General features: G+C 58.1%; 1 protein-coding gene and 1 long non-coding RNA gene across 6 annotated transcripts; one reads left to right on the top strand and one right to left on the bottom strand.

Moving 5' to 3' along the window:
• The first annotated feature begins 570 nt into the window (after positions 1 to 570).
• On the top strand, positions 571 to 18,117 carry LIPE (lipase E, hormone sensitive type). 5 transcript variants are annotated; one of them, XM_060130835.1, is made up of 10 exons: positions 571 to 1,381; positions 9,022 to 9,557; positions 11,722 to 11,812; positions 11,925 to 12,070; positions 12,267 to 12,452; positions 12,639 to 12,933; positions 13,714 to 13,941; positions 14,182 to 14,358; positions 16,698 to 17,110; positions 17,502 to 18,117. In XM_060130835.1, exons 1-10 carry the CDS (start codon positions 571 to 573, stop codon positions 17,709 to 17,711), a joined length of 3,093 nt encoding a protein of 1,030 aa, XP_059986818.1. In that variant the 3' UTR covers positions 17,712 to 18,117. The 5 variants fall into 5 exon arrangements, with proteins under 5 accessions (XP_059986818.1, XP_059986820.1, XP_059986822.1 ...); XM_060130837.1 differs by lacking the exon at positions 571 to 1,381 and adding an exon at positions 2,751 to 2,971; XM_060130836.1 differs by lacking the exon at positions 571 to 1,381 and adding an exon at positions 3,264 to 3,464.
• LOC132509620 (uncharacterized) lies at positions 11,526 to 16,423 on the bottom strand. The gene is made up of 3 exons (XR_009537075.1): positions 13,989 to 16,423; positions 12,795 to 12,984; positions 11,526 to 11,786 (listed from the first exon to the last, which is right to left on the bottom strand). It is a non-coding gene; the product is annotated as an uncharacterized LOC132509620 (long non-coding RNA).
• Positions 18,118 to 19,266: the final 1,149 nt, after the last annotated feature.

Below are 19,266 nucleotides of genomic sequence, written 5' to 3'. Positions count from 1 at the left end.
ACTCTCACTGCTGTGGCCCCATATTCAATCCCTGGTTGGGGAACTAAGATCCCGCAAACCGCAGCAGCCAAAAAAAAAAAAAAAATGTGTAGCTCCTGCCTCCCCCTCTGACCATTTCCTCAAACAAAAGAAGGGGAGAAAGGAAAAGAAACACCAAGCCAGAATCTGGCTTCTGTCATCCAGGTTGAACAGAGGACTAAGTTGGGATGCTGGCCTTATGAGAAGCAGCATTTTAACTGAGTGGTGAGTTGGGTGGGGTCCTATTTATGACACAACAGGGCAAGCCCCTCCCCTCTGATAGGAGAGTGTGCTGGGCACACAGCCTCCTCCTGTTCCCAATCCTCCTCTCAAAGCAGGAGGAACAGAGCACATCACTTGGCACAGGAGTAGGGGGCCACCTGCCAACTGCCTTAAAAAAGGAAGAGCAGGGATGCCAGGATGAAGGAGTGGAACCCAAAGGGAGGAGCCATCATGAGCAATCAGTGAGGGATCTGTGACAAAGGAGGCCTGTGGGGGCCGAGAAGGATGAAGCCTGGGAGATCAACAGCTCCCTTCAGGGAAATAACAACAATGGAGCCAGGCTCTAAGTTAGTTTCTAGGCCTGACTGGGAACCTGAGCCACACCAGACACCTATCACCCAGTCAGAGTCTGGGCCAGAAAAGACACCCACAGCTCAGCCAGCATCTAAGGCTCAGCAGGGACCCGATACCCAACAGAAGCGCACTGCACAGCAAAGACCCCTTGCCCAACATGAAGCTGAATCCCAGCAGGAACCTCGAGCACAGCAAAAATCTGCTTTGCAGCAGGAATTTCTTGCCCCACAGGAGCCTGCACCACAGCAGTCACCTCCCATCCAAAGGCTGCCCTTCAGGAAACAGGAAGCTGCCTCACAGCACAGACCTGGGCCGGGAAAAGATTCTAGAACTCAACAGGAGCTGGTATTGAGAGAGGGAGCTGGAGCCCAGGTAGGACCTGGACCCCAAAATGGACCACCTGCCCAGACAGAACTGAGGTCCCAAGAGAGACGGAGACAGTCAGACCCTACAGCTCAGCACGCAGCTCCAGCCCAGGGAGCCAAATCCCAAGAGGGATCTTTGGCCGAGTGGCAATTTCTGTCAAAACCAAACGAACCATCCATGCAGCAACCGGCCTCAGAACATAAGACATTTCTTGAACGGGTAGTAGATTCTGGTACAGATTCGGATTTAGGGTTTACGTTAGAGACCAATTCGCCAGCCAAGAGGGGTGGAACAGTGGCCCAGGGAATGAAGCCGGTCTTCAAGGGGAAACCTGGTTATGAAGTGATGTCGGGATTTGATGGGACGTCATTACCCAGTAAGAAAACCAGCAGCCAGAACCCCAGACGCTACCGGAACCCAGGTAAGTTGAGCTTGGAGGAAGGGGGCCTCCCAGGGATGGTCATTCATTTGCTCAGGAAGAACTTAGGCCTGCCAGAATGTCAGGTGAGCTCAGGTGACCCTGCAACAGTCCTGCAGACACAGATCAACAGCCCCATTTGACGGAGGAGGAAGCTGAGCCCTAGAGAAGAGAGGGATCCTGCAGGAGGCTGGGCAGTTAGGGGCTGGCCAAGCCAGGACCCCCAGCGAGCCTCTGACTCCTTCCCCTGCTCCAGGCTGCCTCCCGGCGGGGATCTGGGGAAAATCAAACAGAAACTAAAGAAGGCCCTGGGCGAGGGGCCCGTACTCATCCCTTGGGTCCCCAACCCTGAACACCGCTCCGGGGCGGGCACCAAGTGGGCCACCGCGGCACCCTGCTGAACGTGGGCCCTTACCTTCGGCGAGTGTCCACGCAGGCCAGGCCGAAAACCGGGCAGGAGCGACCCTTGAGCTCTCTGGGTTGTCCAGTGGGCAGGAGGACACTTGTCCCCAGGGAGTCCCAGTCCCGCCGGGCCCATGGCCTCGTGGGTTGTGATCTCAGGAAGGGGGCGCCTGGGAGGGGCGCTGGGGCTCCGCCCAAGTCCCAGGCAAGGTCGGCGCTGACGGGAGGGAGAGCTGGGGGAGCGGTGTGGGCGGGTCGTGGGCACAAGACTCCACTGGCGGCAGCATCCCTGCCCCTCCTCCGAAGCCGGCCATGGTGCCCCCGGGGAGCAGGCTCGGGCCCTGAGCTCCTTCTCTGCGCTCAGAAGCCCTGCCCTGCACAAGGTGGGGTGCAAGTTCTCTCTGGGGAACGTGGGGAGACTCGGTGAGATAGCCAGAGGGGGGGAAACAAGGCGGCCGCACTCCGGAAGCTGAGGGCGCTGTGAGGACGGTTAGTCCGAAGGCTGGTAATGGGGGTCTCAGCCCAGAGGCCTGTGTCCCCCGGAAGGGCTGGGCCGCCTCTCTCAGGACTGAGGAGAAGAGGGTCATCCGGGTCTCTCAGTGCCACGGCTGCTCGTGTGCTTTGGGAGGGCGGGGAGGAGGGGCGGGATGGTGCTTCTGGTGCTAAACAGCGGTCTCCCTGGGCCTCCCGAACCCAGTCTCAAGGGACGCCTTCACCACAGCGCCGCCACAGCCAAAGCCGCCTCTCCGGGACCCTCAGAAAGACAGCTGAGTGTGTGCGCACGCGCGAGCCTCGAGCCTCCTCTGTTTCCCGCCTTTTCTCAGGTTCGCGCAGCTCCAGCGGCCGCCTCTCCTCCCTGCGGGCGAGTGCACGGCTTGGAGCTAGTGCGCAGGCGCCGAGCACCCTACAGCCCCTCCCTTCCATTCTCGCGGGGAGGGACAGGGCAGAGAGGAGAACCCCAAGAAACGGAGCAATAGGAGAACTAGGAGACTGAGGGCAGGGGGAAAGGCGGGGCTTCCTCCTCCAAAGGCTCCCTGGCAGAGCCACGCCTCCTGCACTGCAGCCCGGCCTCGGCTTTGAATCGCCCGAGGACCTGGCCCGCTCCCCGACCCAAGGCGGAAGATAAGTGGCACCCGCCTCACCTCTCGGCGGGCCGACCCGGTGCGTTCTAGACGATCCCTGCGTGGGAAGGTGAGTGGGAAGACAAGGATGACAGCCAACACGTGACAACATCGGGGCTTCCTTGCTGGGGTGACCCCCGTGGGACTCCCCACTAGTTCTGACCCAATACGCTTTTAGCCGCCTCCAAGGCTGCATATTTGTTGGTCGCGGGCCCTTTAAGCCTGCGGCGGGGGGCGGGACCCGACTGTGGAGGGCGGCCCTCCTTGCTTAGAGGGCGGGACCCAGAGAGAAGCAAGTCCGAGATTGGGTGGTGTGGGGGCCCGACGGTGGTACGTAGCGAGGATTGGTCCTCGGGGCGGTGACTGGCGGGTGGAATTGGCCCAGGCTGGTGGAATTGGCGCAGGCGGGTAGAATTGGCCCCGGGGCCCGGGCCGCGGAAAATTGATGGAGTCGGCCAGGGAAGTGAGTTTCCCTGTGGCCGCTGGGGCTCCGGGCTCGAACAAGGTTCAAGAGGGGTCCAAAAGTCAAAGGCGCGGGCGGTGGCGAAAAGGCAAAGCCAAAGGTGAGTGGGAGGAGGCCGGCGGGAGCCGGAAGGAACTTTAGACATCCTGTGGGAAACTGGGGACCGAGTGGACTGACCTCCTGCCACAAGAAGTGGGGGGGCCCGTGGACTGGCTCATTGCTGCCCTGCGGGGCGGGGGTGCGGGGATAATCCACTGTGAGAAGCGGGTGATGTGAGAGGGAAATATCACCTCCAGCATAAAAACTCTCCGACGCCCCAGTACCATCTTGGGAGTAGAGTCCAGAATGTTAGTGTCCCGAACCAGGGTTCCTGCTCTAGCTCCGTACACGCTGTGTGACCGTGGCAGTTCTTGCCTTGTGATTTCAACGTGGGAGATGGTTCAAACGCCGATTTTCAGGTCTCTGACCCTCTTGAGACGGTAATGGAGAAGAGATTTAGAAGCTGTGGTCCAAAGAGGAAGTTTAGGGGTGAGTCGGGTAGGACGAAGGGGTGCCCTATAGTGGGGAATGCCTGGAGGAGGGGTGCAGTACAGCTCCAAACAGCCCTGTCCCACCATCCTTCATTCAGTCCACTCATCCATTTGTTGTCAGTCCACCTGCTTCAGCCTGGCTGCCCTAGGACCTAAATTCCTGACTCCTACTCGTAGGACTAAGGAGCCCTGGGTTCGCTTTGGACAGACTAAATTTCACTTGGGAGAAGGAAGTGCTGTCACCTGGGTTCCCTAGGGGGTCACATTATTTACAGATCTCAGCGGGCTGGAGAAACACTGACAGACCAACAGAGATGCCACAAGCCTCAGGCAGAGGCACACATGAAGTCCTTGCTGGATTAGGAGTATGTGTCAATCCCAGTGAGGACCTATGGGAATTTCCTGAGCAGGAAAGAAACTGACATAGCCCCCGGGCCCAGAGACCCCCAGACTCATCATCCTCCCTGCCATAGACATCATCATTAGCCAAGCATAGAACTGGAGTTGGCTCCAGATGCACACAGGAAGGCTCAGAGCTCAGACTGTCTTTACCCTGAGAGCAAGGGTGGAGGTGTTGAAGGGTTGGGAGTGTGTGACCAGATTTAAGTTTTAGAAAAATCCTCTGGCTGCTATGTGGAAAAGACATGGAGGGGGCAAAAACAGAGACACAGAAAGAGTTGTTACAGTCCTCTAGAGAAGGGGGCTAGTGGAGGTGGGAGAAGGGCCAGGTTCCAGTGCTTTCTAGGGGAGGCAGGGGGAACAGGACTTCATGATGGATTGGATGGGACTGGGAGGTGGCCATGCTGATGCCCTGGGTTCGAACTGGAGCAAATAGGAAGAGATGGGTACCACACACACACACACACACACACAAAAGGTATATGTCCATACACATACAAACACATGGCCACACAATCTCACAGGCCAAGAGAAATAGAGACACAGAAACCCTCACAGGCTGAGCAACACAGATAGGCCGTGACACATGCATACAAATGTGCTTGCAGACATACTGAGAAAAGAAAACACACAGGCTAAGAAAAAATGTGGACACACTCACCCACAAACACAGACCGGGACCAATGCTAGGCATGACAGGAACCTACATATGTATGTACCTCCATGGAACCTCAAAGACATACTCACACCTGCCCACCCAGAAAGCACAGAGCTGAGACATGACAGAAGGAGCAACACGGATACACACAGAAACACAGCAGAGAAGCTGTGGCATCCTTGCTGGCTCGGTGACCCTGGGCAGTATGTCACCTCTCTGCATCTCAGTTTTCTCATCTGCCAAAATGGGTCATGATGGTTCCTACCTCACGGGTTGTGGAAAGGATGAAACGAGTTACCTCACCTAAAGCACAGGAAGAGAGCAGTGCCTGGCACACAGCTGTCTTAGAGCAGTGTCTGCTCTTCCATGCAGACACAGTCAGGGATCGAGCCACAGTCACTTACCCCTGGCCTGCATCTGCCCCCAGGCCTCTCCCCCTTCAGAAGGCCTTGCCCCTCCCAGGCCTCATACCTGGCCCTTCCTTGATCTTCCCCCCACTTACTTCCCTACCACCCTTTTCTCTTCCTGCTCAGTCCCCAGGGATCAAAATCCAGGCCGGGTCCAGTTGTCCTGTGACCATTTAGGGCAAAGGGCTAGTGCCCAGGCAGCAGGACCCTCACCCTTCCCTCTGCCCCAGTCCTCACCCAAGGCCCTGATGGCCTGCCCCTGCCCCAGTGCTCTCTGCCTCAGATTCTTGGCAAACCTCTATCAAACTCAGCATCCCACCCTCCCTGCTCCATCCGGCCCAGCCCCCAGGGAGCCGCCTGGAACAAGGCAAAGGGCAGCGCCTGGGATCCAGCCTCTTCCTCACTGCTTTGTGCAGGTTACTTCTTCTGTCCAGGTCTCCTGTGCCCTCATGTTCGATAAGGAGCCTGACCCCACAGACAGGAAGTAAATGACAGCTGCTTTATAAAATGGGAAACCGCAGCCATGCAATAAACATCACGCTAGCCCTGTGCCGGGCATGCACGAGGGCTGGGGGTACGGCAGTGAACAAAACAAAGTCCCTGCCCACAGGGAGCCTGTAATCTATTGTCAGACACAGAAAGCAAACTGCACAAGCAGTAAATTGTACAGTATGTTAGATGGAAAACTGACCCGATGCACATCTCAGTGAGGCTGAGTGAGAACCACAAAGCAAACCACGAGCAGAAATGCCGCCGTGGGGTCCTGCTTACCAAGATCATTTCCGGCCCTCAGCTGGCAGGATGGCCAAGCGCAGTTTCCGGATGAGGAGACCAAGGTCATCTAGGATCACCTGGCCAGTGGCTTAGGCCGGTGTTCTGTTGTCACAGCCACCAAGCTCAGAGCTGCCTCCAGAGGCCTCTGTCTGTCCATCCGTTTGTGCGTCCTGGGGAGGGGTGGGCCCGTCCCAAACTCCCATCCAGGCCCTCCTGCCCCCACTCTTACTCTTCCCTTTCCTTCCTTCTTCAAATATTTGCTGAGCACCTGCTACGTGCTAGGCCCCATGATGGACCCTGGGGCCATCCCATGCCCCCATGGGCATGATATCCCAGGCAGAGTGACAGGGGAGGAGTCACCTACAGCCCAGCACATGACACCGAGGCCTCTCATTTGCACAGGCCTCTTCCAAGGGCCTGCACCTAATATCATACTTGTGGTTTTCTATTCTTTTTCCTAAAGAGCCCCACCTCCACTTGTAAAAGCGTCGCAGCTCCATGAAGCCTGGTTTTGCCCCTGGGGGACACAAACAACACACATGGAAACAAATAAATGGAGAACTGCAAATATGGAAAATTCTAGGAAGAACAACTTAAAGATGATGGCAGAAAGCAGTGGTAGGGGGTGCATCTTAGATGGGGGGGAGCCCTCCCGGAGGAGGTGAGAAGCTGAGTCCTGAGGGTGAGAAAGAGCTGGCCAGGCGAGGAGCACGTGGCATAACGGAGGTGAAGTGCGTCTGAACTTCAGTTTCCCGTGTGTGAGGTGGGAATGACAGTCACAGCAGGATGGGCTGGAAGGGTAAGTGGCAGGTACAGGGTGCCCAGTGTGGGAACACCACGCAGCAGGACCTGCGGCTTGGGCCCCCTGGCTGAGCTTGGCACTGCCCTTAATCGGCTATTGTCCTCCTGGGAGGGACAGGCAAGGTTGGCTGCCCTCTCTTTCCCCACCAGCTGGGGCCAGCTGTGCCACGGCCAGTCTGGGGGCAGGAGCTGCGATCAATCATGGTGCTTCTGCTCCCTGAATCCACCCTGGGGAGAAGGAGGGCAGCCAGGCTGGGTGAGAGGGCACACTTTGTTCAGGAACAGGGTGAGACTTCTGGGTCTAAGGGAGGAGGGGACAGGGGACCTGCACGCCTCAGTTTCTAACTGTTGAGGGGACTAGGGGTCTGGACTCCTGGGACTGAGGGAGGAGGGTCTTGGTGGCCCAAATTCCAGGGTCCAAAGCCAGAGGAGGCTGGGCAATGACTGGGAGTTGGGCCCCAGGCTCTGTTTACAGCACTGGGTTCTCACTGTCCTTTCTGGGTGGGAGGTGGAGCTGGTGGCCACACCCTGGGCAGGCTGGGCCCCTCCCCGGGATTATCACCCCAGGCTGCAACTGGCACGAGCAGCAGTCAGCAGCAGTCCCAGCCCTGGGGAGCTCTGAAGAGGCCTGGGAGGGGTGAGTTCACTGCCAGCTGACAGGAGTGGCCGCTGCCAAACCCCAGGGCCTAGAGGCGAAAAGAGACACCTTTTTCTGGGGGATCGGGGGACCCTCAACTTGGGAGTCAGGCAAGGTGCTGGATGGGCTTCAGGAGGGAAGAGTATCTGAAGCAGAGGGCAGCATCCCCACCGAGGGGCGCAAGAACAGCTTGTCCAGGACCTGGGTGACAGGACGGGGATGCCGACGGGAAGATTAACCGGGGACCCTGAAGTGTGGGGAGTCAGGCCTAGTCCAGGGAAAGTTTTTGAGAGCCAGAGCTAGAGGCCCAGTCTCCAGAGCCCTGGGATGGAGACCAGCAAAAGTAACGGCTCTGGCCCCAGAGGTTTGGGTCTGACTTCTGCTCTGCCGCTTTCAAGGAAACTTTCATCTCCTTACTTAATACCTCTGAGCCTCAAGTTTCCTCTCTTGTAAGACGGAAATGCTCCTAATAACAGTTGAAACATGAACCGAGGCGGTGTGGGCCTCAGAGGGTTAGTGAGAACCTAAAGGAGCAAACAGAGAAAGCTGTTAGCACAGAGTCTGACTCAGAGTGAGTTCAAGGTTAATGGCAGGGATGAATACCATCCTAGGCAGGGAGCAGGGCTGGCCCGTGCAAGCTAAGCCAGGCCTGAAGGCCAGGGACCCAGCTGGGGGAGGAGTGGAACCAAGGTTTGGGGACCCCCAGAGAAGACTGGAGGGGATTCCACAGCCAGACTGGAGGGACCAGGAGGGGGCAGGAGTGACCCCTCAGTTGTACGTAAGGCTAGAAATATGAACTCCTGGGTTCAGGAAGAGAATTGGGCTTGGGTCCAGGGTCCTGGGACACCACCAGGTGGGTGGGAATCGGTGGGTTGAGGGCTGAACTCTCCCAAATATTGCAGAAGGCAAGGGCCTGTGGGCGACCCCTGGGACCTGAGAAGGAGGTAGGATGGGGGCTTGAACTCCTGGTCCTGAGAGAGGGGACCAACGGGGGGTCCAGACTGCTCAGAACCTAGAGGGAGTCCTGGGTCCCGGGAGAGTAAATGGAGACAGATGCCTGAACTTGGGTCCCTAGAAGGGAGAAAGGGTTACGTAGACTCCTGGGCTGTAGGACAGATGCTGGAGCTAAGGAATCAATCAGTGTCCCAAATAAGAGAGGACAGGGACTCCTGGGCCCTGAAGAAGAGGGTTCTGGGGCCTGGACTCCTGCGTCTTAGGAAGGTGGGGACTGAGGGATCAAACTTGCCTCTTGAGCAGGGAGAGAGTGGGTACCTGGCCTCATGGGTCCCAAGGAAGGAAGAAACTGGAGCCCTAGACTCCATCCTTCGGTCTGAAGGAGGGGCTGTGGTCTGACGTGAGTCTGTGGGAGGAGGGGGTAGAGCCTGGACTCCTGGACGCCAGGCTCCAGCTGGTCCAGCCCTGCCTTAACGTGCCTCCCGACCTGCCCGCAGCCTCACGGCTCTCGCACAGAATGGACCTGCACACAGTGACACAGTCGCTGGTGACCCTGGCAGAGGACAACATGGCCTTCTTCTCCAGCCAGGGCCCTGGGGAGACAGCACGGCGGCTGTCAGGCGTCTTTGCAGGTGTTCGGGAACAGGCACTGGGGCTGGAGCCAACCCTGGGCCGCCTGCTGAGCGTGGCACACCTCTTTGACCTGGACGCAGAGACGCCGGCCAACGGGTACCGCAGCCTGGTGCACACAGCCCGCTGCTGCCTGGTGCACCTGCTGCACAAATCCCGCTACGTGGCCTCTAACCGCCGCAGCATCTTCTTCCGTACCAGCCACAACCTGGCCGAACTCGAGGCCTACCTGACCGCTCTCACCCAGCTCCGTGCTCTGGCCTACTACGCTCAGCACCTGCTGGCCACCAACCAGCCCGGGAAGCTCTTCTTCGAGGGTGATGAGAGGGTCATTGCCGACTTCCTGCATGAGTACATCACTCTGCACAAGGGCTGCTTCTATGGCCGCTGCCTGGGCTTCCAGGTGAGCCCCCTGCCCTGCCCCTCTGGGGCCATGGTGAAGGCACATGGTGGGCCCCAACCAGGCTCAGAAGCATAGTAGAGGAACCACAGTGGTCTGTGTTACTGGATTCAGCAAACAGCAGATACAGGAAGGGGAAGCTGTCTGGGGCTCAGACAGCACTGCACGAAGGGTCTCAAACTTGTGGCCCTTTGGCCGAATCTACCGTGGAGGAAATCTTTAACTTGCATGGCCTCTTGCACCAGGATCTCCACTGCTCCCTATCGTCCTACACTCAGGAGATTCATTCACTCTTTTACGTGACCTGTCTGGCCCCTGAATTCATTGGAGACCCTCTAGGAGAGTAGCCAGTACTGTTCTCAAGGCCAGTTTGTAAGAGCACGTCCCACTTAGTCATCCCCACCGGAGGCCTGGCAGGCAGGGAGGAAGGGTACCAGCCCCATTTGACAGAGGTTCAAGGGGAGGGGCCCCAAGCTTCTCAACTGGACCCAGGTCAGCCTGGGCATATCGACTCACCTAAGGCACAGTAGAATCCAGATGTTGAGGTTTCAGGGAGAGCCAGGGAGCATATCCAAGTTGGTGACAGTGAGGAAGACCTGGCTGTGGCCCCTCTCCTCCCTGAACCAGGGCCCTGACCCCCAGCTGCAGGCCTTCTCCTATCCTCTGCCCACCCCAAACCACCCTCAGGGAGACACAGCTCATCTCAGAACTGACAGGGAAGCAGCTCTGAGGCCTTTGGACTCACAGGAAGAGTATTTTGGGGACTCAGAATTGGGAAGCACTTGGGGCACCAGGCTCAGAGCCAAGGCCCAACTTGCCCCCATCTGGGGTCAGTGCTGTGTCCACAGTCCCCAGCCACATCTGGTAACCCCAACAGGAGTATCTGGAGCTGTGTAACCCTGTACCCCTTCAGACCCTCTCTGGGCCTCCCCCACCCTCAGTGTAGCTGAGCTTGGCAGTCTCTCAGTCTCTTCCCACCATACCCCACCTTTCTCTGCTTCCATGCGGGGCAGCCCGTCCTCACCAATCCAGCCTGGGCGTTCCTGGGAACTTCCCCTCGCCTAAGCTGAACCCACAAATATTGATCGGCCCAGCTGGGCCAGCCTGCTCCTCCCTGTGTCCCGGCTGTCCCCTCGAAGCTCGGGAGTGAGAACCCAGGGTCACCTGAGCCCGGCTGTGCTCTCTGGCCCACTGGGCCCCCGGCCAGGGGCAGGGCCATGCCTGACAGCTACTCTCTGAGGGCCCAGCTGTGCCATGTTGCAAGACAGCCTCCCCCTGTAAGATGCCAGCCCCAGGGGGCAGAGGCCCTCTCTGTCTAGGTCTCGTTCAGCCCCTGTTCCAGCCCAGTGCCTAGCACACAGTAGGACCCAGGCCAGTATTTGCTGAAGGAACAGAAGAACCCTGCTGGCCCCTTGCCCAGCCTCCTGTGGCTTTCTTTTTCTTTCTATTGTCTTTTCTTAGCTGCCTGGCTCCTCTCAGATGCTGGGTCTCCCCATTTGACTCTTTCTGCCTCAGGATCTCGGGCCCTGTCTCTGACCTTTCCCATTTCTGTCTCCCTGCTGCCCCTTAACTGGTCCCCACTGCCTGCGTCACCTCATCTCTGTCCTCGCTGAGTTTCAGGGATCCCTGCATCATCCTTCTCCCAGCTCACCACCCTCTATGGCTCCATCCACATCTAGAACAAATCCAAATCCTCAGGCCCCACGTGAGCCCCCTCTGCTTCTCTGATCTCAGCCCCTGCGCCTCTCCCCTGGCTCACTCTGCTCCCGCCACACCCATCATCACACCAAGCACAGGGCCACCTCAAACCCTTTGCACGTGTCCTGCCCCCTGCAGGGAACAGCCTTCCCTCGCTTCATTCCCATCCCTCCTCAAGTCCCCTCCTGGAGACCCGTATGAGGAGTCAGACCCCTAATCATCACTCTGTCCCCTCCACCTACCGTCTTTTCAAACATCGATCGTTACTTCACATTATATGGCATGCCTTTATTTGAGTATTGTCTGTCTTTTCGACAACATCAGCTCCATGAAGGTGCCTAGAGCAGTGCCTGGCACGCAGCCAGAGCTCACTAAATGTTTGCTGAATGACCACATCTACCCCCTATGTCTCTGCCCCACCCCACTCCTGCCCGCTCCTGGTCCCTGACTTGGAGGCATGTCTCCACAGTTCACGCCCGCCATCCGGCCATTCCTGCAGACCATCTCCATCGGGCTGGTGTCCTTCGGGGAGCACTACAAACGCAACAAGACGGGCCTGAGTGAGTCCCTGCAGGGACCTGCCTGCAGCCTCCCCTCCACTCCTGTCCTTCCTCCGCACCGCTGCCCCAGCGAGGCTGCCAGGGGCCCCCTGACACCCCTCCTGACCCCCAGGTGTGACAGCCAGCTCCCTCTTCACCGGTGGCCGCTTTGCCATCGACCCAGAGCTGCGTGGGGCCGAGTTTGAGCGGATCGTACAGAACCTGGACGTGCACTTCTGGAAAACCTTCTGGAATATCACAGAGATCCAGGTGCTATCGGTGAGCATGGGGCACGGTGAGGGCCCCAACCTGGTGCATGATGGGGAAACTGAGGCCCAGAGACACTCCCGGGCCTCTGCAGTGTTCCAGGTCCAGGGATAGCACGGGAGGAAAAAGACTGGGGGTCGGAGGGGAGGTGTGAGGGGAACCCCTGCCAGCAGGCCCTCCCAGCGCCCCTTCTGTTCCCTCCCACCAGTCTCTAGCAAACATGACATCGGCTACCGTAAGGGTAAGCCGCCTGCTCAGCCTGCCACCCATCACCTTTGAAATGCCGCTGACTGCTGACCCCAAGGTCATGGTCACCATCTCACCCCCACTGGCCCACACAGGCCCCGGGCCTGTCCTCGTCAGGCTCATCTCCTATGACCTGCGTGAAGGACAGGTAGGGTCCCTTCCTCAGCCAGGACAGGTACAGAGCTGAGGAGCATGGAAGCACCTTCCCCAAATGTCCTCCCACCTCTCACTGCCCCCACTGCCCCGACTCCTGTCTCTGAGCACACACCCTCGGTGGGGTGAGGCCCAGGAAGACCACACCAGCCTGACCCACTTCCTCGTTCCTCACCCCCAGGACAGTGAGGAGCTCAGCAGCCTGGGGAGGTCCGAGGGCCCCAGAAGCCTGGAGCTGCGGTCCCGCCCCCAACAGGCACCCCGTTCAAGGTGCCTGGTAGTGCACATCCATGGCGGCGGCTTCGTGGCCCAGACCTCCAAATCCCATGAGCCTTACCTCAAGAGCTGGGCCCAGGAGCTGGGCGCCCCCATCCTCTCCATCGACTACTCCCTGGCCCCCGAGGCCCCCTTCCCCCGGGCGCTGGAGGAGTGCTTCTACGCCTACTGCTGGGCCGTCAAGCACTGTGCCCTCCTTGGTGAGCCTGAGCCCCTCACTACCACCAGCTCCCCGAGCCCGCCCCAGCCTCCTGCAGGGGGAAGGATCCATTAGTTGCTCAGGCCTCAGTCTTGCATGCCCCGCCTCCCCTTCCATCTCCTGCCACCCAGCCCTCTGCCGCCTGTTCACCCCGCCTGTCCCCCGCCCACTCTCCCAGCTCTGCCCCAGTGCTCCCACCTTCCGTCTCAACCACTTCCTCCTTCTGCCTCCTACTTCCGCCCACTCTAGCCCTGACACTCTGTCCCCCACCTCCCATGGCCTCTTCCTGTTTGTCTACCCACTGCTGTCCTGTGCTGGCAGCCACCTGGCCTCACTCCAGCCCATTCTCCCAGCTCCTCCGACCTCCCACTCCCCACAGCTTGGGAAGCACAGGATGAGGCCGTGCCTCAGGGCACAGGGCCCGTGGCCCCTGTGTGCAGTCAGCCTGAACCCTGGCTTCCATCTGCTGGCCTCGATGCCCCTCCCTCCTGAAAACGAAACCTTTTCCACCACCCTCCCTCCTTGCTTCTGACCTCCAGCCTCCCAAGCTTCCCAGAGCTTCCTGATCTCCAGGCCTCTCCATGTCCCAAGGCTGCCTTATCCTCTGACCACTATCCCCCAAATGGGTCCAAATCCCTGCCGTAGTTTACCAGTGTCTAAAATTGCAATTGGCTAGACCCTGGGGTTGGGCCCCCGACACCCGACCTCTGAGAGTCCAGTGCTCCTGGCCCAGAGCTCCAGTTCCTCCCTGCCAGGCTTGACCAAGCCCCCTCCAAACCAGGCTCAACAGGTGAGCGGATATGCCTCGCAGGAGACAGCGCAGGCGGGAATCTCTGCTTCACCGTGTCCCTTCGGGCAGCAGCCTATGGGGTGCGGGTGCCGGATGGCATCATGGCAGCCTACCCGGCCACAATGCTGCAGGCTACCGCCTCTCCTTCCCGCCTTCTGAGCCTCATGGACCCCCTGCTGCCCCTCAGCATGCTCTCCAAGTGTGTCAATGCCTATGCTGGTTAGTCCCACACCCACTCGACTGGGGCCCTGTGGGTGCTTGGATACCTGGGTCCTCTGGGGTCAGAGACTAGAGCCCTGTCTCGTTGGGTATGAAGGAGAGGGAATCTGAGACTCCTTGTTCCTGCTGAAGCCATCAGATATTCTGGGTCCCTGGGGGCACAGATGCCTGAGGTTCTGGGTGTTCAGACTGGGCCCAGAAAGAGAAGAGACCAACTCAGCCCCCCATGTACACTCCCAGGTGGGGAGACCGAGGACCACTGTGACTCGGACCAGAAGGCGCTGGGCATGGTGGGGCTGGTGCAGCGGGACACAGCCCTGCTCTTCCGAGACCTCCGCCTGGGTGCCTCCTCGTGGCTCAACTCCTTTCTGGAGCTGAGCGGGCAGAAGTCCCACCCGAACTCGGTGCCCATAGCAGGTGAGTGACGCCCTTTCCTCACACACCCATCCAGCGTGGCCAGGAGGGACAGCCTGGCACACCAGAAGTCCTGGGGAAGGCAAGAGGCTGTGCCCTGGGCCCTCAGGGAAGCAGCAATCGCCTTCCTGGCTCTGCCCCATATCTGTGCCAAGTCCCTACCACAAAGCCTTGATTGTCCACGACAGCCCACATCCTACAAATTCCAGGACTCTGGTCCCCCGGGTCAACTCAGAATCCCAGGAACTGTAAGATTTAGCTTTCTAAACAGCCTCTCTCAGAAAGGCACCCTGGGGAATGACTCAGAAGACCTGCCGAGGGTCCTGATTTTCAGTCCCAAGAACCCCACCCAAATCCCTTGGGCCCTCGGTGGGAGTCCAGACCTCCTAGATTCTTTCCAGACTTTTAACAGAAGTGCTTGGGGATATACCCCCTCCAGGGGCTGGCCCTGGCATGGGGAGATCAGAAGATTGGACAGACCTCAGGAAGTGGAGGAGATTCCCAGCCCTGGGTGGGTAGGAGGACCCTCAGGCAGCCAAAAATCACTTCCATCCAGGGATCCATTTTTTCCTGGATTTTAAACCATTTCCTGGATTTTAAAGCACAACCAATTCAAATCACTTTCAATAGTATTTTCTGGGTAATAGAAATTGCATGTTCAAAAGTAGATACATTAAAAAAAAAAAAAAGATACAGTTCCCACAGAATTCCCTGGTGGTCCAGTGGTTAGGACTCTGCACTTTCACAGCCGAGGGCGCAGGTTCAATCCCTGGTTGGGGAAGTAGGATCCCGCAAGCCACGGCCAAAAAAAAAGTAGATACAGTTCCTGTTATTCAGAAAAACATTCCAATTGAATGTGCTTTATTTTAAATTCAGTTTTTAATACTAGGATATTCCAATGGTTGCAAGTAAATATAACCAAAAACAATTAAAAGAGATTTTGAATTTTAGGCACATGGACCATTGGGCATAGGCGGTTTCCTTGTAGGAGAAAAGTGACAAGAGCAAACTCTAGAGGCGCACACGCCAGTCTAGCTCCCTACTGTACCGGGTACTGGCTGGTTGCTGACTGACGTGGGCAGGTCACGGTATCTGTGAGCCTTGCTTTGCTCCTCTGTGAAATGGGTACAAGAAGAATACCTGCCTCATAAGGTTGTTGTAAGGACTGCATACACCTATTTGTGCCAAGCACCCAGCACAATACCTGGCACACAGTAGGTGCTCCTTGAAGATGCTGGTCCTCTGGTACCCTGTGACTCTAGTCAACCGTTCTGTTCCAGTGACCCTCTGGGGCACAGGGCACCTATGCAGTTATTCTCATATCGTCTTGCGTTTTGCCTTTATGGATTTATAAAAGCACATGGAAAAAAAACCTGAAAAATGTAAGGTCCTGGCCCTAGTGGTAAGCAGCATGAGTCTGATAAAATCAGTGGAGCTGAGGCCAAGGTGGCTATACCAGGCAGGCCTGAAGCGCACCTTTAGCATCATTTGGGCACTTGCTTGTCTGGTCATTCAAAAGGAATAGATGGGAAATTCCCTGGGGATCCAGTGGTTAAGACTCCACACTCCCAATGCAGGGGGCATAGGTTTGATCCCTGGTCTGGGAACTAAGATCCCGCATGCCACCCAGTGTGGCCAAAAAACAAAAACGAAACAAAGGGAAGAGATGAAGTGAAGAACACGAAGGAACTTGGGGGAGCATATCTACGTGGCTAAAGATGTGGGATCTCTGGGAACCTGGTATGTCCTCAAGATTCTTTTTAGCTCCCTGTGAACAGGGCCTCTTTTCAAGCCATGTGGGCCTGCTCACTACTCCACTTTGAGCCATTCATACCCTCTGTCTCAAGTGACAATACAAAGTTGACTGGGCCTCGTGCTGGGGCCAGGGAGGCAGCTGGAACAGGGCACCTGGTAATAAAACATAAATATTGATATATTATGACCTCCCAGGGGTAGCACTACCTCATCCCAAATCTTATTATCCCACTGAGTTCTCACCACTTCCTATGAAGTAAGGGCTATTTTTATCCCCTTTGTACAGAGAAGGAAACAGGTTCCCAGAAGTAAACACCCCTCTATTAGCACACAGCTCCACCTCCAAGACCTGTGACTCCTTCCACCTCCCCCTTGGAGTTGCAGCCTGGGGCACCCTGGAGTTCCCCGCCCATCCCCAGGGAAGGAGTCTGGGGGAACACTCTAGGCCTCCACAGCCCTAGGGTGCAACTCCTCCACCGGCCACTGCTCTGCCCATGATCTTCCCGGCCAGCCAACCATACACACAGCCAACAGAGCCAGGATTATCTGTGTCCCTGGCTGGCCCCCTAACCCTGCATCTCTCGCAGAGCCAATGCGGTGCAGTGTGTCTGAAACAGCACTGGCCCAGCCTGAGAGCCCAAAGGGAACGGACTCCCTCAAGCGCCTGACGCTGCATGACCTGAGCCTAAGGGGCAGCTCTGAGACACCAGACACCGCGGAGCTGTCACTGTCAGCGGAGGCACGTGGCCACTCCACACCCTCAGCCGTCAACTTCTTACTTCGGCCTGAGGATGCATCTGAAGAATCTGAGGCCGGGGATGAGCTGAGCACCAAGGATAGAGTGTATGCTGCCTTCCCTGAGGGTTTCCACCCCAGGCGCTCCAGCCACGATGTCAAACGGGTGACGCTCTACTCGTCGCCCATCCTCAAGAATCCCTTCATGTCACCGCTGCTGGCACCTGACAGCATGCTGCAGACCCTGCCACCTGTGCACATCGTGGTGAGTGCCAGACGGGAAGGTGGAGCTGGCAAGGAGCGGGGAGGGCGGGGCACTGGTGCACCTGGGGAAGGGAGCCCCCAGGGAAGGCGGGGGGGGGGGATGGAGGAAGCCTGCCTAAGCCTGACTGAAGAGGAGGGAAGGCCCGGAAACGGGTAGACTAAGGGAGTCTTGTTGAGTACCTGGGGCAGGCGCTGGGCTTGGAGATTCCGGGAAGGGGCAAAGAGAGGGTGGGTCTCTGGGGGAAGGGAGAAGCTAGGCAGAGGCCAGTTAAACTCATTCTCCGACTCTCCGCCCCCCTCCCCATGTCTCCTGCCTCTATCCACCCACATGGCCACGTATTTCCCCGCGTTCATCTACCCTGCCCCTGTGCCCCACCCCCGCCGTCCCGCAGGCGTGCGCGCTGGACCCCATTCTGGACGACTCAGTCATGTTCGCGCGGCGGCTACGCAGCCTGAGCCAGCCCGTGACGCTGCGCGTGGTGGAGGACCTGCCGCACGGCTTCCTGAGCCTGGCGGCGCTGTGCCAGGAGACGCGGCAGGCCGCGGCGCTGTGTGTGGAGCGCATCCGCCTCGTCCTCAATCCGCCGGGCCCGCCGGTCTGAGCCGTGGGACGGAGCCTGGCCACGCGGGGAGAGGGGGGCTGCCGGGGGCTACACTAAAGGCCTCTCGTACCCATCTGCTCAGGGCTCCGCAGTGAATGCGCCTCGGAAAGGGCGGCGGGGACCCCTGCCACGCCTCCCGGCCCATCCGGCCCCTCCCTCGGGCCGGGCGGAAGGGGGCGGGCTGTGCCTTAAATCGAGGGTGCGGCAAGGGGGGGCGGGGCGAGGGCCCCCGAAAGCTAACACCCTGGCCTGCGGGAGGGGGACGCCCAGAAAGCATCTCCGAGACAGCTGGACTTGCACTCCACCACTGCCTTCTGCTGCCGCGACCGCCGCAGGGGCGGAGCCTGACCCTACTTTGCAGGACGGTTTGCTTTGTTTGCTTTTTGTAAATAAAAGTATTTAATTAGTTTGCCCTCACGCAAATAGAGTGGGTGGGGGGTCGCCTACCAGGGGGCAGCATCGGAAACCGAGACACTTGGCACCGGAGAGCAGAAGGCTGGGGGCCCAAGGTCTGGGTCCTGAGGAAGGAGGGGTCTCCGGGCCTGGATTCTCTAGTGAGGAAGGACAGGACCGCTCCCTACTAACACAGACCCACCTCCCCCTCAGACCTAATTCAGGTACAGTGCCACAGGACTCTGGCTTCTCAGCTGCTCCTCTCTACAGACCCAACCCCAGCATACACCAGGAAAAGAAAACCCGAACTCCGTAGAGAACCGGGGCAAAGCTAACAGGAAACCAGAAACAAACTGGTCACCCAAAATACTGGAACCCAAGCTCTGCCCAGCTGTGACAGTCACTCAGTCCCTCACCCTTTGTAGGCCCTAGGTTTGGAGCAGAGATTTCCATGCAGGGCCAGCCTTCAAGAAATTTCCAACCCTGGACTCAGGGAGGGTGTGGGAAGAGACCCAGACATAGGCCGTCACAGTCCCCGCAGGCTCCATCTGTGGTAGTCAGGTAGTCCTTCACAAAGGAGGTGATCCAAGGATGAGCAAAAGTTTGCTAAGAAGAAGAAACACGCAACGTCGTGGGAGCCAACAGGCAGTGGTCAAGGCTTCTGCCTGGCCAGAAGTTCAGGTGCAAAGTGGGAAGTGGTCAGCAGCAGATCGTGAAGGGCCTGGAGTGCAATTTGGACTATAAATGAAGGGCACTGGGAGCCACAGAAGGGCTTTGAGCAGGGGAGGGACAGGATCAGCGCAGGCACTGAAAGAGCCTAGTGGGAAACTGGGGAACAGACTGAAAAGGGCAAGACTAGAGCCCTGAAAGCAAAAGAGGAGGCTGGGGGCAGGGAAGACAAGCCCTGAGCTGGGGCAGAGGCCATGAAGGTAGGGAGTAGAAGTAGGGGCAGAGCAGATCCCAGAGCCATAACTGAGGTTGGGTAAGTGGGACTTATTGAGGGTGGAGCAGAGGTTACAGGAAGGCAAGGGGATGAAGGGGACACTCAGGTCTGGACAGGGGAGCAGGTGGACAGTGAGACTCTTTACTGGGAGGAGACTCAGGTGTGTGAGAGGTGGGTGAGGTACTGAGGGTTGTTTTGCACACAGATCAAAAGGTCTTC

The sequence above is a fragment of the Lagenorhynchus albirostris genome, chromosome 19, assembly GCF_949774975.1.
Source record: "Lagenorhynchus albirostris chromosome 19, mLagAlb1.1, whole genome shotgun sequence".
Classification (NCBI taxonomy): Eukaryota; Metazoa; Chordata; class Mammalia; order Artiodactyla; family Delphinidae; genus Lagenorhynchus; species Lagenorhynchus albirostris.
The sequence above is the reverse complement of the archived record's forward strand: the minus strand, read 5'-3'. Positions and strand labels throughout refer to the sequence as shown.